Source organism: Macaca fascicularis, chromosome 1 (genome assembly GCF_037993035.2).
Source record: "Macaca fascicularis isolate 582-1 chromosome 1, T2T-MFA8v1.1".
Lineage (NCBI taxonomy): Eukaryota > Metazoa > Chordata > Mammalia > Primates > Cercopithecidae > Macaca > Macaca fascicularis.
In genome coordinates, this window is record NC_088375.1 from 124,029,131 (window position 1) to 124,047,349 (window position 18,219).

The window sequence follows — 18,219 nt, forward strand, 5'->3', positions numbered from 1 at the left end:
GGTTCTGGGTGACCAGTCATCCACGAGATTGAAGCCAAGCCCCTGCTCTCAGAGAGTTCATACTTGGGTGGGGATAGCAAATTCCTGGACCTTTGCAGGCAGGGCCCGAGAGATTCTAGCCCTTCTCCTAAAATGTATACATGAGCAAACTGAGGCCTAGACAAGGGAAGCAACTGGCTCACCATGAGCCACAGAATAGGCATGAGAACTCAGCTCCCCAGCTCCTGAGCTGTAAGTGCAGTGTGTGTGTGTGTGTGTGTGTGTGTGTGTGTGTGTGTGTGTGTACCTATGTGGGGAGTCAGATAAAGCACAGCTCCTCTAATTCTCCTTCCCTCTTTCCGCCCCCATTGCTATCCTCCTCAATCCATGGGTTCCTGCCAAGTCCTTTTCCATCTCTCTATGTCTGAAGAGAGGAGTGGGAGCCCCCAAATAGGTAGTGAGTGTTCAGATTTCACTCATTCCAAGCCCGGAGCTCCACAGCCTTTGGGAACAGGTGTAGGGTGGCCCCACATCATTTCCTGGGTGAATTCTGCTTCCACAGCTCATTAACCTATCCTGTCTGCAGGTGGCAAGTCTGGGAGGAGAAACCCGCAGCAAACCACCCTCCTCTCAGTCCCCCTTTCCCGCTCCAAGCACCTTAAAATGATTGCTTTGGCCCAGACCCAGGGAAGTGATGAAGTTTTCCAAACTATGAGGCAAGGTTTCTTGTCTCATTAGCTTCTTTACTTTGCTATCCAGAACCCCCCGTACCACCACCACCACCACCACCACCACAGGGAGCCTGAACCTAATACCCCCAGGAGGATCTGAGTGACTCTGGGTGGGATGCTCTCAGTCCTGTCCTCAGGGATGTAACTGTTTGCTTCAAGGAGGGCTCCTGGAGAAACTAAGCTAGGTAAAGATCACCGTGCAGCTCTGGGCAGGGAATGTGACACAGCAATTTGGTCTATGTGGGGCCAGGAATTTCCACTGGGAATAGCAGGGCAGCAGACCAGGGGATGGTGTGGGAGGTGGCCAAGGATGGTAGATAGAATTCCTGCATAAAATACAAGATAGCTAATTAAATATGACTTTCAGATAAACAACAAATAATTTTTTAGTATTTGTCCTAAATATGCCATACTTACACTAAAAAAAAAAATGTTGTTGTTATTTGAATTGCAAAGTTAACTGGCCATCCTGTATTTTTATTTGCTAAATCTGGCCACCCAAATGTTGAGGGAGACAACCAGGAGATGGTGCAGCAGGAGATTAGGGGATTGTGGGCAGCGGACCAGAGCTAGACTCACCCGGGCCTCTGAGCTGGGCTTCTCCCCTCAGGGGTTTCGCAGAGTTGTATACTCAGGACCTGTTTCCTACCCACGCCAATTTCATGGGACTTGTTTCTGCCTTGCCTAAGGTCTCAGGGAAGAGACCTTGCCTTAGCTTCTCCCATTGCCACTCCCGCCCCCAGAGTCTCTCTGTCTTCAAACTTGGCAGAGAGACAGAGCACAATCTCCTCCCACCCTGTGGCCACCAAGCACAAGCATGCAGAATCTCTCTGTTTGAAGGGCTTTATGAAGACCAGCTTTGGAGGCACACTGGCCTGGGTATGAATCTGAACTTAGTCACCCCCTAGTTGGGCATCATGGGTATGTAATTAACCCCTCTGTGCCTCGATTTCTAAGAAATGGTTAAAAAGAGAACCAACCTATTGCGATCATCTAGTGGGTCAATGTTTACAAAGCTGATGGGACACAGCACTCAATAAATGATAGCTTAAAAATTCTGGCTGGGTGCAGTGGTTCATGCCTGTAATCCCAGCACTTTGGGAGGCCAAGGCAGGTGGATCACAAGGTCAAGAGATGGAGACCAGCCTGGCCAACATGGTGAAACTCCATCTCTACTAAAAATACAAAAAACTAGCTGGGCATAGTGGCGGGCACCTGTAATCCCAGCTACTCGGGAGGCTGAGGCAGGAGAATCACTTGAACCCGGGAGACGGAAGTTGCAGTGAGCTGAGATCGTGCCACTGCACTTCAGTCCGGGCGACAGAATGAGACTCTGTCTCAAAAAAAAAAAAAAAAAATCCTAAAGCCCTTAAATCACCACAGGGAACCAAGACAGGGATAATTAAAAAAAAAAATTAACATGGGGAAGTGACACAGGTTCCAGACTCTTTCAAAGCTCTCTCTCACAGCCATTATCGCTCTTTTAGAAATAAAGGAAAGCATCAGTCCTACATTCCCCGTTTACACCTGAGAACAGAGCTCACTATATTGTCTTTGCTTTTTCAAATCTCTCCTTTCCCAGGATAACTCTACCCAGCATTAGTCCAGATGGCAAGCTATGAATTGGAGTCCATTCCAATTTTAGGGATCCAGGTGGGGAGCATGCATCTCAGGGAGACCACAAACTGGGAGGCTCTTCATTCATTCAACAAATGTTTATTGGGCCTCTCCTGTGTATACTGGGGATAGACAAGTGAATGAGATAGAACTTGCCCTTGCCCGCAAGGAACTTACAATCTAGTTGAGAATTTCATTTCATTCATTATCTCTCCCAACCCCTATTATCTTCACTTGGATGGTTCAGAGAATAGGATGGCGACTTGGTTAAAATCAGAATGTCGACTCTATCAACTGGAAGTGGCTTTGTAGACAGCCATGTTTAGCCATGCTCCAGCTCAATGGGGAAAAGTTTTGTGGTGATTAGTGATGTCTGCCATGGGTGCAGGAAAGAGAAGTGGCACAGATGTTCCACTGATATGTACATCAAGCCTTTCCTTGCATTTGTATCCTGGAAGAAAAGCCCACAGCTCAAATCTCTTTAGGACTATGAAGCCGAGCCTGAGGGGTGGAGTGATGAAGAGCTTGAGTCCCCCCACCGGGGAAGGTGAGTCTTCAGAGCTGGCAGACCTAAGTCCCAGAAAAGGAAAGAAATAGACGTGAGACGGAAGGTAGATTGCAGTTCGGCCCCTGACAGGCATGTTGACAGACAGGAACAGAGTTCACCAGATAATGAGAGGAACCTGGTAGCTAGAAAAGCCCGGTGACAAGTGATACCTCTGTCCCCACTTCCCATCAAGCTTCTCTAGCTGGGAATGCCTTCCATGATGATAGGTGTTCTGCTGACCCTGGGGTGACAGATACGATGGCAGCTGATGGCCCTGGGTCTGCTTTGCTAGGAAGGTGAGATCAGGGCATGGGCACAGAAGCAGGGCGCCTTCCTGGCACCTGGAATACATTTTGGGCCTTGCCATTAAAACCCGGGAATCCCAATTATACATGTTCACATGGGTTTTTAATACACCAAAGGGAAGATAATCTTATAGGTGGGAGAGAACTTTGAAATCATCCACTCCAGGGTTTCTCAACCTTGGCACAATTGATATTTTAAACCAAATACTTGCTTGTTGGGGCACACAGAGCCTGTGCATTGTAGGCTGATCAGCAGCGTCCGTGGATGATAGAGGCACTGCATACTCCCTCTCATTGTTACAACCCAAAAACCTCCATCTCCAGATGATACCAAATGTCCCCAGGAAGCAAAGTCACCCTGGTTCAAAACCACTGACTCATATCATCTCAATCTATGGATAAAGAAACTGAGGTCCAGAAAGGTGATCTGCCCAAGGGACATTTAGTATGTTCTTTGGTGACTCTCGCTGGAGAATTCTCTTTTTTTTCCCCTCCCTTCCTCCCTCCCTCCCTCTCTCCCTCCCTCCTTCTTTTCTTTTCTGTTCTTTTATTTTCTTTTTTCTTGAAACAGGATCTCATTCTGTCATCCAGGCTGGAGGGTAATGATGCGATCATGGCTCACAGCAGCCTCGACCTCCTGGGTTCAGGTGATCCTTCTGCCTCAGCTTGCCAAATAACTGGGACTACAGGCATAAGCCACTACACCCGGCTATTTTTTGTATTTTTGTAGAGATGGGGTTTCACCAGCTGCCCAGGCTGCTCTCAAACTCTGGGGCTCAAGCAATTTTGCCTCAGTCTCCCAAGGTGCTGGGATTACAGGCATGAGCCAGTGTGCCTGGCCCATGAGCCACCATGCCCAGGCCAAGAATTCTTCTAATAACACTGCACACAAAAAGAAAGGGTCTTATAAATCTGCACCTAGTGAGGTCATACAACTTATAGCACAGAGCCATATAAAACCTTTTAGAGTTAGCCTACGTTTAATTAAGAGGGCTCTGCTCCTGTCCCCTTTCCTGGGGGTGCTGGGTCTGGGGCCTTTTACGATGTTACTTCTCACTCCGACCTTCCTGGAATCTGGTTTAGAACAAAGTGTACCAGGTTTTGGAGATAGGAGCACTGTCACTCTCAGCTCCCATGGCAGTGCCACTGACTTGAATGTCAGACTTTATAGATCTTGGTTTTGAAAGAAGATGAAGGCCGTAAGTTTCATTTGGAGAGGAAGCGCTCCAAGGTGGGTAGCAGATGGGCTACCTCAGGGACAGGTAAGGTGATGGAATAAGAAATGTGGTGGGCTGTCCATTTCACCAATAAAACTTATTTTCTTCTTTCTTAAAGAAAAGAACTTCCCAATGTTAATTTGTTAGAGCCCAGAGTTGCCTGTGGCATTAAAAGTGACACAGGGAATAGCATTACATTTCTATTATCCTCCTGATGTTGTGGACATCAAGCTGCCACTATGCTATTTCACATTTCCAGCTAAAAAGCAAGTGATTTCAAAGGCATTTGGCTGGCCCTGAACATTTTTAATGATGTGTGTTCTTTCTTGACTTCACTTACGTTATCACCGCTATCAAGTAAGCCTAAGTCCCTGTGATTATTGGAATGGTGAAAACAGATGGCTAAATTTAGATTTCAGCGGGATGTGGGGTAGAAGGTAATGCTGAAAGCAGAGGCTTCAGAAGAAGACAGTTTACATGTCCTTTGCAATTTGGTGAAATTTGAGTCTCTAATAATTAAAAATGTGTGGGTGGTATTGGTATATACATATGACCCAGCTCTCAGCACTGTTGAGAACTTCTGGTGGCAACTGTCTGTTATCAACTCACTTTTGCAGTCTTCCCCTTGAAGGCCCGTGTTTGTCAGTCTTTAATTTGTTTCTGGCTTGGTGACATGAGGCACTATTCCTGCGTGAGATACTAAGCTCTTAGGGCTGTTCTAAGATGTGTTGAATGCAAAATGTCCTGCTCTCTCTGCCTGAAGATGATGCTCTTGCATTTAGATGCACTATAGGACTAACACATGCCAATGAGCCTCCTAAGAGATTAATGGTAAATCAGAATTGTCATGAGAAATAGAACTCAAACAGGCTGAACTGGGTGGTCCCGAGGCAGAATGTGGGGCACGGGGGTTGGTTTATGCTTTTGATGGTCAATATATTATGCCATGGGAGCTAGGTACTTATGTCTTCACTCCAGAAAAGTCCTTTCAAGAAGTCCAGGTACCCATGGGGGCTAGTCAGGGCTCCCTCTCCTTCTGAAAAAGCTGGAGACACTGAAATTCTCTTCCTCTCTCTGGTCGAGGTGTCCTGTTTGCCTGAACACCATGAAAACCCAGCTATTTCTATTAACCCATTCTTCACGTATAAAGGTCACAGAGCATTAAGGTCCTTTTTTCCTTATCTTTTTTTTTTTTTTGAATAAATTGAAAGGATATAAGTTTTTTCACATGGATATATTATGTAGTGGTGAAGTCTGAGCTTTTAGTGTAACCTTCACCTGAATAATGTACATTGTACCCATTAAGCAGTTTCTCATCCCTCACTCCACTCCCATACTCCCACCCTTCAGTGTCTTCAATGTCTATCATTCCACACTCTGTGTCCAGCTGTAAACATTATTTAGCTCCCATTTATAACAGAACATGTGGTATTTGAATTTGTTTCTGGGTTTTCTTCACTTAAGATCTCTAGTACCATCCATTTTGTTGAAAAATACATGATTTCTTTTTTTCTTTTCTTTTTTTTTTTTTTTTTAGACAGAGTCTCATTCTGTCACCGAGACTGGAGTGCAGTGGTGTGATCTCAGCTCACTGCAACCTCCACCTCCTGGGTGGAGACCACAGGCCTGTGCCACCATGCCTGGCTAATTTTTTGTATTTTTAGTAGAGACGGGGTTTCACTGTGTTAGCCAGGATGGTCTTGATCTCCTGACTTCATGATCCAACTGCCTCGGCCTCCCAAAGTGCTGGGATTACAGGCATGTGCAGCCAATTTCATTCTTTTTTAAGTGGCTGAATAGTATTCCATGGTATATACATATTACATTTTCTTTATCCAGCCCTCCAATGATGGACACTCAGGTTGATTCCCTATTTTTGCTATTGTGATAAACATACAAGTGCAAGTATCTTTTTTATATAATGATTTCTTCTCCTTTGGGTAGATAACCAGTAGTAGAAGTGCTGGATCAAATGGTAGTTCTGTTTTTAGTTCTTTGAGAAATAGCCATACTCTTTTCCATAAAGGTTGTACTAATTTGCATTCCCACCAATAGTGTATAAGCATTCCTTGTTCTCTGCATCCTCACCAACATCTATTTTTTTGACTTTTTAATAATAACTATTCTGATTAACATAAGATGATACTTCATTGTGGTTTTAATTTGCATTAAAACCTGATGATTAGTGATAGTGACCATTTTTTTCACATGCTTCTTGGCCATTTGTATGTCTTCTTTTGAAAATGTCTATTCATTTCCTTTGCCCACTTTTTAATGGGGTTATTTGTTTTTTGCTTTTGTTGCTGTTTGAGTTCCTTGTAAATTCTGGACATCAGTCTCCTATTAGATGCATAGTTTGCAAATATTTTCTTCCATTCTGCATGTCATCTGTTCACTCTGTTGATTATTTCTTTTGCTGTCCAGAAATTTTTTAGTTAAGTTCTAGTTGTCTATTTTTGTTTTTATTGCATGTGCTTTTGAGGTCTTAGTAATGAATTCTTCGCCTAGATCAATGTCCAGAAGAGTTTTCCCTGGGTTTTCTTCTAGTATTTTTGTAGTTTCAAGCCTTATATTTAAGTATTTATCCATCTTGAATTGATTTTTGTATATGGTGAGGGACAGGGGTCCAGTTGTATTCTTCTGCATGTAGCAATCCAATTTCCCCAGGTATTCTTTCCCTCGTGTATATTTTTGTTGACATTTTCAAACATCAGTTGGCTGTAGATATGTGGCTTTATTTCTGGGTTTTTTAATTCTGTTCTATTGATCTATGTGTCTATTTCTATGCCCATGCTATGCTGTTTTGGTTGCTATAGCCCAGTAGTATAATTTGAGGTCAGGTAGTGTAATGGCTCCAGCTTTGCTACTTTTGCTTAGGATTGCTTTGGCCATTCGGGCTCTTTTTAGGTCTCATATGAATTTTAGGCTTGTTTTTTCTAATTATGTGAAAAATGACAATGGCATTTTGATAAGGATTGCATTGAATCCGTAGATTGCTTTGGGAAGCATGGTCATTTTAGCAATATTAATTCTTTCAAACTGTGAGCATGAGATATTTTTCTATTTGTTTATATCATCTACAGTTTCTTTCATCAGTGTTTTGTAGTTTTCCTCATTGAGATTTCATTCTTTTTATGGCTGAATAGTATTATCTCCTTGGTTAAATATATTCCTAGGTCATTTTTTTGGTGGCTATTGTAAATGGGATTGTGTTCTGGATTTGCTTCTCAGCTTGAGATTTACTAGCATATAGAAATCTTACTGATTTTTGTATGTTGATTTTGTATCCTGAAATTTTACTGAATTTATTTATCAAATCGAAGAGTTTTTTTGGAGGAGTCCTTAGGGCTTTCTAGATATGAGATCATATCATCAGTGAACAGAAATAATTTGACTTCCTCTTTTCCAATTTGGATGCCTTTTATTTCTTTCTGTTGCCTGATTGCTCTGGCTCTGACTTCCACATTAAGTTCTTAATAACATTTTAGTCCTAAGGAAGCTCCTTATGTTCCCGGGTTGGTTCTGGGAGTGTTTAGAGTCCTCTCTACTACCAGTGCCGACTCTGAAATTTGGATGGCTCCCTCAGAAAACTCATGGCATCCAGAGAACTTAGGGACAACTAGTTTTGTTACCTGCTCTACTTCTAGGTGAGTGGCTTTATCTATAAGTTCCAGGGCACCTCCCTACAGACACCACTAACCCATATCCAGTGGTCATGTGCTTTGAGCTCTTCCCCCAAAATGAATTTGAGTGGTTTATCCACATTCCTCAATGCTCCTTAGCCTCCCACTGTGACCAGGAGCACATAGTTCCATGATTTGCTGGAGAGGGCTAGGGTGGCCATCAGTGGGCAGGGAGGAGAGGGCCAGGGTGGCCATCAGCGGGCAGGGAGGAGAGGGCCAGGGTGGCCATCAGCGGGTGGGGAGGAGAGGGCCAGGGTGGCCATCAGCGGGTGGGGAGGAGAGGGCCAGGGTGGCCATCAGTGGGCGGGGAGGAGAGGGCCAGGGTGGCCATCAGTGGGCGGGGAGGAGCAACACAGTTCAAATCCACAGCCCAAACCTGGTAGCCAATTCTCCAGTCACTTTTTGAGTGCCAGGCTCAGCATTAGTTTCAGCGGAGGGAAGGAGAGATGATAACCCAGGGTCTCTGTTCTTTCCAGACCCTTTGTCTCAAAGAAGAGGCCGACACAGAGATAAATAACTCTCATAGAAGGCAGACCGTTTTGTTGCAGTACCAACAGAATGCCAAAGTGTCTCCACTAAACCATGAGAAGAAACTCATGATTTAGTGAAGGTTTAGTGTTGTATTTATCTGCTTCCTTAGCGCCAAACCCAGGGTCAGGCCCATATCTATGTACAGTAAATGTTTATGGAATGAGTAAAGGAACCTGTTTAGGAAACACACAGCACTTTCTCTCTGGGGACCACAGCAGGTCAGTGAAAGGCACTGTGTAGCTCTAACTAGATGCCCTCTTTCAGCTCCGGGGCTCATTTTCTCCAGGAAACATTACATGCAGTTACAGAGGTGAAGCTTTCCTCCTTCCTCGCCTTGCTCAGCTTCTTAATGGTCTTTCATTCTGCCAAGGCCAATTGTCAGGGGAACTGTGGAGATTTAGATAGACACCACAACCAACTCCAGGACTATCCCTTGGAGACTTGGGAGTGAGCATTTTTATAATACAAGGAAATCAGATTACATAAAGATAAATGAATTTTAGGATGAATTTGCTGCATGCAAAGGACAGAAAAGCAAACCAAAATGAACGAAGTAGTCAATGTAAGGTTCTAAGACAGCTCGTGGAAATAAAGTGCAGCCAGTCTCCTTTTGAAAATTAAATCTGGGAAATCTGAACTGTTAGGGCTCGAGGTATTCTCTCTCTCTCTCTCTCTCTCTCTCTCTCTCTCTCTCTGTCTGTCTCTCTCCCCCCCCACCCCCTCTTTTTCTCTTTTCCTCTCTCTCCCTTTTTAAACTGTGAGATACCTATTCACGTTCCCACACCTCCAATCATGGATTATTATGAATGAAATGTCATGATTATGAGTGGCTAAGTCTTCTATCTCCACAAGAAAACAGCACTATTGCATGACTACAGCATCCTACGGAAAATTTCAATCTTATTATAACCTTAAGAGCTCTGTTTTCATAGCCATCCAAGCCCTCTTTGAAATGACTTATAGTCCCTCCCTTTGATTCTCTTTCTCTGGGGCCTCTATGGTGTCTCTATGGTCTCATCTATTTATACATTTGGGCCATTTTTCTCTCTGCAGCTTGTTCAAGAAGCATCTCTGCCTCTTAATAACTTCAGCCTGTTCACAGCATTGACTGTAGGTAAAGTTCCTAACTCTCAGTAACCTTTGAGCTCTGATTGCATTCTGGCTGTGCAGCACATACTTGAAATTCTCAAGAGGGTGAATCTGATTGGCTGCTGACCAGCCAATAGATTGTTCAACATTGAGACAGGATCTGATTCTGGTTCAACCAGCTGTAGCTGGATGGTCACATAGAACACATAAGGCAGTCAAGTTGGTCCCTTCAGTAGGGCTTACAGATCACAGAAGGAGACAAGAGTGGGCCAGCTACCCCAGAACAAAATTACTATGTTAGATCAGTTTCGATGTCATCAGAGGTCCACAACTTTAGGGAAAATTGTGGCAGGAAGGAGGGATCTGTCCATCCTGGTGTGGATAATTTAGAGGAATATGGGGTAATTATGGGTGAGTGTGTGTTACAACCTAAGTGACTTAGCCTTTCATGTGTGAACAGAGCCTCCTCCTCCTCCTCCTCTTTCAGCCGCTTTTCAGAGTCACTGTACAGTTGGCAGCAAGAGGGAAGATTCCCAAAGCATGCGATGGGAACAGTCTCCTCCCCAACCCCACACCCCAACCCCCTTCTTCCCTACCCTGCACTAGAAACAGCCCCCACATGATTGTTTGCTTCCTAGCGAAACTGGACCTAAATGTTTCCAGAGGCAGCTAGCCCACTTTTTGTTGGAATGGCCTTCTAAAGAACGAGAAAGTTGTCTGCTGGCACTGAACTCACAAGCTTAAGCCCCTATAATCGGAGGCTACACAAGTGCAGGTATTTGGGATAGGAATAAACCAGTCCAAACAGATCTGGGTTCACATGAGTCTTGCTTCCCATTCTTAGCTTTTTGCTCTTTAAGATAAATTTTCTAGACTAGATTTTTCTAATGAGCTGCCAGGATTCAAAACTACTCTCAAGAGTCCAGAGAATTGGGCTCCAGTTTTAGCTCTACTACTAACTAGCAATGTAACTGTGGGCTATCCCTTTCCTACCTGGGAGAGATCCCAGGCTTCAGATCTCTCCCCTGTATAAAGAGGGAATTTGGAGTAGATGATCTTTAATGCTCTTTTCTTCTTGACTTTCTGTTACCCAGCTTTTACCCAACCACACCATCAGTGCTCTGAACTCTCACAACCTTCCCACCTCTGAAGGTTTAACCTCTCTTTTCTCTGTGCTCAATTTCTCCAGGGTCTGAGTGGCATCTGGCCCTTGCCAGTTCACACAAGGAGAACTGCATATGCCTTTGACTCTGGAGAGTCATTCACTGTTTGTTTGTTTTCTATTTCTACCCTCTCCGGAACTGTCATCCTCAGGATCCTTCCATTTGCCTCCAAGCCTGCCTGAAGAGATCTTTCAAGAGGGTTCCATTCAGCCCCCCAGGGTCTAAATCTACTGAAGAGCTGAACTTCCACATCAACAGACTCCTCCAATGTCCTGGAATGTGTACCTCTGAATTGAGGCCATCTCACAGCCAGTCTGCAGGGGCTGAAAAATGCAATGTGACTGAGAGGGTAGGCCAGGCATCCTGTGTTCAGACACCTGATAGGTTGCTCACTTCTGATGTGGTGTGGTTGGGTGAGAAGAGCCAGGCGCACTGTGGAGGCAATCCCTTCCCACCTCTGTAGCCTTGTTTTCCCCACACATACTGCTTCTATTTATCTTCCTCACAACCAGCTCCCTCGCACCTGTTCCTTTCTTGAAGGTCATTCGCTCAGCCTCCTGGTTCACACCCACCAGTCAGCAGCTTATCTCCCTAAAGAAGTTCAGTAGCCACATATGGCGACTGCTTACATGACTCTTGTAGGACTCACAGTGCCTGTGTGGACAGGGTCATTAGGCTGCCTCTAAGTCCACCCTGATGTTATTAGTATAGCCTCATCTAACTCCTTAGCTTTGGCTTGATCTCCAGGCAGATGCAACTGTTCTTCATGGCTGTTCCCTCTCTTAATCACACAGTCCTTAAATCTTTCCAGTAGCTTGTTCCCTGGGGGATCTGCTGATCATAACCTGGTACTGGAGGGGAAGGTCCTCTCTGCACTCAGCTTATTTCTAGAGGAATGAGGCCAATGCAGCAGGCAACATCCAAACAGAAAGGACCCAGAGAGGAGAGTCTGAGGGCGGCATGACTTCAAGGAGGGGTGAGGACAGAGGTAGATCAGGAACTGCTCATGACCAAGGGAAGCCGGTTAGACGTCAGTGTTTTTCCAGGTGAGAAGGATGGAGCATCAGTAGTCTGTCCTCTAGAAACTGCCAAGTAGCCTAGAAAGCTTCATTTGTTCATTCATATATGTGTTAAAGATATATTGAGCTCCTACCCTGATATACTCTGTGTAGGCAATATAGAAATAAACAAATCCCATTTCCTGCCTTCTAGGGCTGCCACTTGAGAAAAAGAAGCACAAAAATAGATCACAAAAGTGTCATGTAGCACATCTTTAGAATGGAGGGAGGTTGGAATGGGGAAACTGGCAATACCTGACATTGTAAAAATGCAGAATAACTGGATCTGTCACACACTGCTTGGAGAAATGCAAAATAATACAGTCACTTTGGAAAACAGTTTGGCAGTTTCTTAAAAGTTAAATATATCCTCTTGCCTGAGATCTGGCAAAAAAAAAAAAAAGTTAAATATATACTTACCTTACAACTCCGAAATCCCATTCCTAGGTATTTACCAGGAGAAATGAAAACATATGTTCACATAAAATTTCTACATGAATGTTTATAGCAGCTTTATTCATAATTGCCCCAAACTTGAAACAACTCTCATGTCCTTCAACTGGTGAATTGATAAACTGTGGTACATCCATGCTTCAGAATACTACCTAGCAATGGACTACTGCTGCTTGCAACACCATGGCTGAATCTCTCTGAGTGAAAGAAGCCAGACTCCAGAATTCGTTTATGTAACATTCTGGGAAAGGCGAAACCAGAGGGGAGAAAAATAAAACCACCACAGATTAGGTTGGTGGTTGTGAGAAGCTGGGGATGGGGGAAGTTGTTGGCTTTACAGGTATATGAGAGAATGTTTTGAGGTGATGGAATTGTTCTGTATCTTGATTGTGGTGGTGGCTACTCAACTGATGTGTCTGTCAAAAATCTTGAGTTGTATTTTACTTGGTGTAAATTGCACTTTAATAAGCCTGAATGAAAACAGAACAAAACAAAACAAAACAAAACAAAATACCACGTAGTTTAGGTACCAGGCTACAGGAAGGCCCGGGGAGATTTGCTTTCTGAAAAGATGGCCCTGTCACAGCCTGATGGGTTCTTCTTGCCCGTTGCCCTGAAGAAAACAATGAGAACAGCAGGTTGTTGCAGCAAAGAAAGAGTTTAAAAATCTCAGAGCCAGCCACACGAGCATAACGGGAGAAACTTCTCAAGCCTGTCTTCCCGAGAATTCCAAGGCTAGGGTTTCTTAAGGGCACTCTGACAGCCAGGGGGCTGAGAAACTGAAACAACTGATTGGCGGGGGATGAGATCACAGGGGTGTCTAAAACTGCCTTTGTGCCGCTGAGGCAGGTACTGGGAGGGGGTCTCAAGACCAGGTGGCATCTCTTGGTCTGCCAAAATGCCAAATCTGAAAAAAAATCTCAAAAATACCCCAGATACATATGGGGAAGTTCTTTAGGATTCACAATAGTGATGTCATCTATAGGCATAGCTGGGGAAGTTATAAATCTTGCGACCCCTGCTTACATGACTCTGGGGTAGTAAAAACACTTCAAGAAAAACATGCTAAGCCATGGCAGGTTATTGCTTAACTATGCCTATTCTTCAGCAAAGTTAGAGCCCTTACCATGATTCTAACCACGTATTACGAATGCGACTTCAATCTCCGAACAAGGAAGGGGCAGTTTTTCTGCGCTCAAAGTTTAACTGTAAACCATATTCCTCTCATAGTTATATTGGCCTCCAGACTAGAATAAGCAAAAAACCAATTTAGCCTGTGAGGTTAGAAGCAAGATGCAGTCTGTCATGTTAGATTTCTCTCATTACTTACAATTCTGCAAAGGCGATTTCAGTCCCTTCCTGGTGGTGAGATACATAGGAAGTGGGGCAAGGAGGATTAAGAATGACTCAAGGTAGAGGGTCGCATCTTGCTAAAAGCAACAGAATAAGATGATGACTAAGGGTATAACCTAATCCTAAGAGAGGCTGAAATGAAGTTTTGCTGGCCAGGGAAGGAAGCAGGAGCCGGATTCTAAATGTCCTTAGGAGTGTGTTCATGTGGGTGGTGGAGGTGTTGGGGTAGTGGTGCTATCTGGAATGTATGGATTCCAGAAGGACATGGAGGCAGCGGGAATAAGGATGGGCCTCATATCAGCTAAACTGGGGTGTGTGCAGCACAGCACTGAGCCAGAAATGTACTTAGAGCCTCAGAGTCTATTCGTTCCCTTCAAAGAAAACCCCTAGACAGCAACTGCAGTATAAATAGCAAACAAGCAAGCACAATGTTCTTCTGCATCAGAATGGAGAAAAGACGTTGGTCCTGAGCAACGTGGAGTCCAGCAGCAGCCCTCCTGGGCCCCAACCCCTCCCAGTGGCCTCCTTAGCTCCCAGAAAACCAGCACCTTTCTCTCCAGCAAAGCCCACCCTACACAGACTCCTGAGCCTCCCACAGCCAAACAAGTGATGAATAGCAGCCCTCTCCCCAAGGGTTCTGCCCACAGAGGCGTGCGGGCTGCCTGCTAAGTGGAAGCTACAAGACCTCTGGGGCTGCTGCAGTTTGTTTTGCTGCAGGCCCCTTGGCAGATGGTGCTTGCTCAGCCTGCCCAGCAAGCCAAAGTGAGAAAGTGGGATGCTTCAGGAGAACTAACCAGGAGCTAAGAAGGAGACATCAGAAGGAGCAAACATCCCCATAACAATGGCACATCAAGGCACAGGGTCCTCGGGTCTGGGGAACACAGACTTTAGGTCTCTCCTGGTATTCGGGTCCCCTGGGGTACAAATGCCAAGGGCTTAAGGGGAAGAAATAGGGCCCATACGAAGAGCAAGGGGGTCAATCTGGGTCAAGAATGGTAACAACAGCTGTGGCAGACTTATAGCTAGGAGCAGAGACTGGAGCTAGGCTGGGTTCAAATCCCAGCCCTGCCACTTATGGGTTCTGTGCCCTTGGGCAAGTCGTTTTACCTTTCCTCATTAGCAAAATGGGGATAGTAATAGTACCTACTTCCTAGGGTTGCTAGGGAGACTAAGGGAGTTGTCCTATGTAAAGTGCTTAGAGCAAGCCTGGCTGTTCCTAAGCACTCAATGAGGGTTACCAACAATGAATGACTGTTTCCAGAGGGTCTTCCAAGAACCTTGCAGAAATTCTTGCTGCTTCTCATTAGGAAAGTGATGTCCTGGGACTGGATTTATTTGTGGGACCAGGTTTGTTCTGCACTCCAGCCCCTCCCCTCCTCACTCAGCCCTCCAGCGTGCAGTTTCAGTGTTGTGGCTATGAATGTTTCAATATCTGATCCTTTCAGTCAGCTGAGACTCTCTCCCCATGCAACAGTGTTGGGATCTGGTTGCCACAAAGCTGGTACTTGTGTCCCTGATCAGCCACTTAACTTGCTTTCCTGCCCATTATTCCACAGGGCTATCGGGGGAATTGGGTGAATTGTACTTAAGCAGAAGAATGGCTGCATCTATTAAATGCTCCACAGAGCCTCTTCTGCCTTCATAGAACTTCAAGAGCCAGTCCCCACCCTGTCCCTAGCTCTCCATGTAAAAGGGGAACAAGGCTACATGTACTTATTTTGGATTCCTGCTGTCCTCTGAGGTTTAATGTTATCACATGGTAGGCTGGGTCTATCTATACTGAAAGAATGAATGAGTGAACAAATGACAAACAAGTTTGGAAGGTAGGTGCAACAAGTCACTTGGGAAGGTCAACAAAGGAACCAAGGGCCTTTCTGGGGCTAGAGTACCAGCGGTCCAGTTTCTCCGTGTTTTCAGAAGGAGAGGGTCTAGTGCTCAGCAGGAGCTACCCTGTCCTACCCACCTCCAAGGGCCTCTTCCCTGGCTCTGAGTTCCTCAGGGGCCCCAGAACAGGCTCCCTGGTGCTAAAATGGAAGATGATGACTACTGGGGCTTTCTCCAAACCAGAGAGGGTTAACATTTGACATAAGTACTGATGTAATGCAAGAAACTCAAGCAGCCCAGAGGAGTGCAGAGTTCCTCAGTGTTGCCTGGGAACAGAGTCCTGGATGACTTCTTGGGCAGCCCTCTCTAAAAGTCCTTTGGGCTCTGGCTACAGCCCTCTTCTAGCAGCCTAGCAGCCTAAAACCTGATTGCTAGGGGCCATCCTCTGGGTGGGAAATTTATTTTATTTTATTTTATTTATTTTATGTTTTATTTCTGCTGCTGGAAACTCAGGGAGCCTGCGAGTTCTACTGTTCACTCATCAGTCACTTGTAAACTTATTTTCCAAGGCTTCTAGCCTAGGAAGAACCTAAACACCATAAAGGAGATCTTTCTCTGAAGATGCTCAAAGAGTGCGGGGAATGGACAAGGTAAAAGAAGTCACTAGCATAGCATCAATAAATTCTATTTTGATTGCGAGTGATTTTGTACTTTATTTTTTTTCACTCTCCCCCTTCTTTTTTTTTTTTTTTTTTCTGAGACGGAGTCTTGTTCTGTTGCCCAGGCTGGAGTGCAGTGGCACAATCTCGGCTCACTGTAACCTCTGCCTCCCAGGTTCAAGTGATTCTCCTGCCTCAGCCTCCTGAGTAACTGGGATTACAGGTGCGTGCCACCATGTCTGGATAATTTTTGTATTTTTAGTAGAGATGGGATTTCACCACGTTGGCCAGGTTGATCTCGAACTCCCGACCATCAGCCATCTGCCTGCCTTGGTGTCCCAAAGTGCTGAAATTACAGGCATGAGCCGCCGGACCCTGCCTGTTCTCCCCCTTCTTTCTCCCCCTCCTTCTCCAGAGACGAGCAGGGATCCCTCTTAGGGGCCTAAATAAAGAAAAATCTTGAGTTCCTTCCAGGAAAATTGCAGGCTCCTGGCTAGCCTTGAGAAGTAAATGAGCAAGTTGGTAAGCAGGATGGTAACAGCGGCTTAAAACAATAGCCAAGGAAGTTAAAGTCCTGTTTGGTTCCCTGTAGAAACTAAAGACAACATCTCAACAAATGTCCCTGAGTTTTTTTCAGAAACCTGGACCCCTACCAAATGGATCCGCTGGCATGTCAACCTCAGATAAGGGGGTACTAAGGACTGAACTGCGACCTCTGTTCTTTCTTCTAAATTTCTTCCTGAAGGGCTTGGAGGAGATCATGCCCATGAGCCAGAACTAATATTCCTTTCTGCCGCTCCCAAATTTTTAGACAAAGACTCCTTAACCAATCACAAATCAAAAAAATCTTTGAATCCACCTATGACCTGTTCCTCTCTCCACCACTTTGAGATGTCTTGCCGTTTTAGGTCAAACCAATGTACAACCTCTATGTGTTGATTTATGACTTTGCCTGTAACCTCTGCCTCCTTGCCTTTAAAAACTCTTACCTGTAAGCCACTGAAGACTTCAGGGCTTAAGCATTAGCTGCCCAATTCTCTTTGCTTGGTGCCCTACAATAAATGTCTTGGTTTCTCTCACTGCAGTCCCAGTGTCAGTGTTTGGCTTTGCTACCCTGGGTCAGAAGACACCTGTTCAGTTAAAAAAAAAAAAAAAAAAAGAAAAACTTTCTTTTTTTTGTATGCAAAGTCCCTTTTGGAATTCCTCAGTTGCTCCAAGAATAACATTGGAAAGAGACTCCTGCACCCCATCCATTTGACCAGCGAGAATGGGAGAGATTTGTACCCAGAGGAGAGAAAAAGACCAGAGGTAGAGATGCTTGAGAAGGACTCTCCCCAAATGGAGACCCCCATTCAGCTCCCCTCCTCACTGAAAGCTTGCAAGAGCTTGGTTTTTTTTTTTTTAAGAGAGGAAGGCTGGTTGCCTTCCAGGCCTCAATTTGTTCCCCAAAGTAGTCTTTCCCACTGGAAGAGCTGTTTCTTATTCTATGTATAAAACTGGATTTTTGAACCTACCATCAGTCTCCCATATGAATGTATACTGTAAACTGGAGTCCTTTATGTAAGGGCCACTTTGAGCAGCACTGTGGGTCATTTGATGACCCTGTTTGGAGTGGCCTACATATTTCTGGGTGTCTGTCTGTGTTGCCCAGACGTGCTCCTATTTAACCTTGATCGTCCTTTCTGGCTGAAGGATGCCAAAGTGAATATCGGTCATTCTATCTCCAGCAGCAATCTTAGACAGCCAAGGAAATGTCAACCCTAGGAAATAAACAGCCCTAATATTAGCCTAGATGTGTGGACATGTTTCCCCAGCAGGTGTGGAAAAAAACCCTTAAGTTCTCATGTATTTTTAAAGCATGCCTCATGCACCAAAATCTCCCAGGATGTCACTAAATGTATTTTGGCCCAGAACAGCTGTTATTACCGTATCTCTTACCCAAGGGATGAGCCAGCATCCAGCCCTCAGTTTCCTGGGCTCAGGATAGCTGGCTGTCCCCAAAACAGGTTG

General features: G+C 45.0%; 1 protein-coding gene across 5 annotated transcripts in view; it reads right to left on the minus strand.

Moving 5' to 3' along the window:
* Positions 1-18,219, minus strand: part of KCNC4 (potassium voltage-gated channel subfamily C member 4) — an 87,574-nt gene that overhangs the window by 15,382 nt on the left and 53,973 nt on the right. Inside the window, exon 4 of one of the 5 annotated variants that reach the window (XM_045365631.3) lies at positions 2,410-2,897. The exons of the other annotated variants lie outside the window; for them this stretch is intronic. Within the exon in view, the coding sequence (XP_045221566.2) occupies positions 2,815-2,897 (83 nt within the window). The 3' untranslated portion in view covers positions 2,410-2,814. Of the gene's footprint in view, positions 1-2,409; positions 2,898-18,219 lie in introns of those variants that run through there. 5 annotated transcript variants of the gene reach the window in all.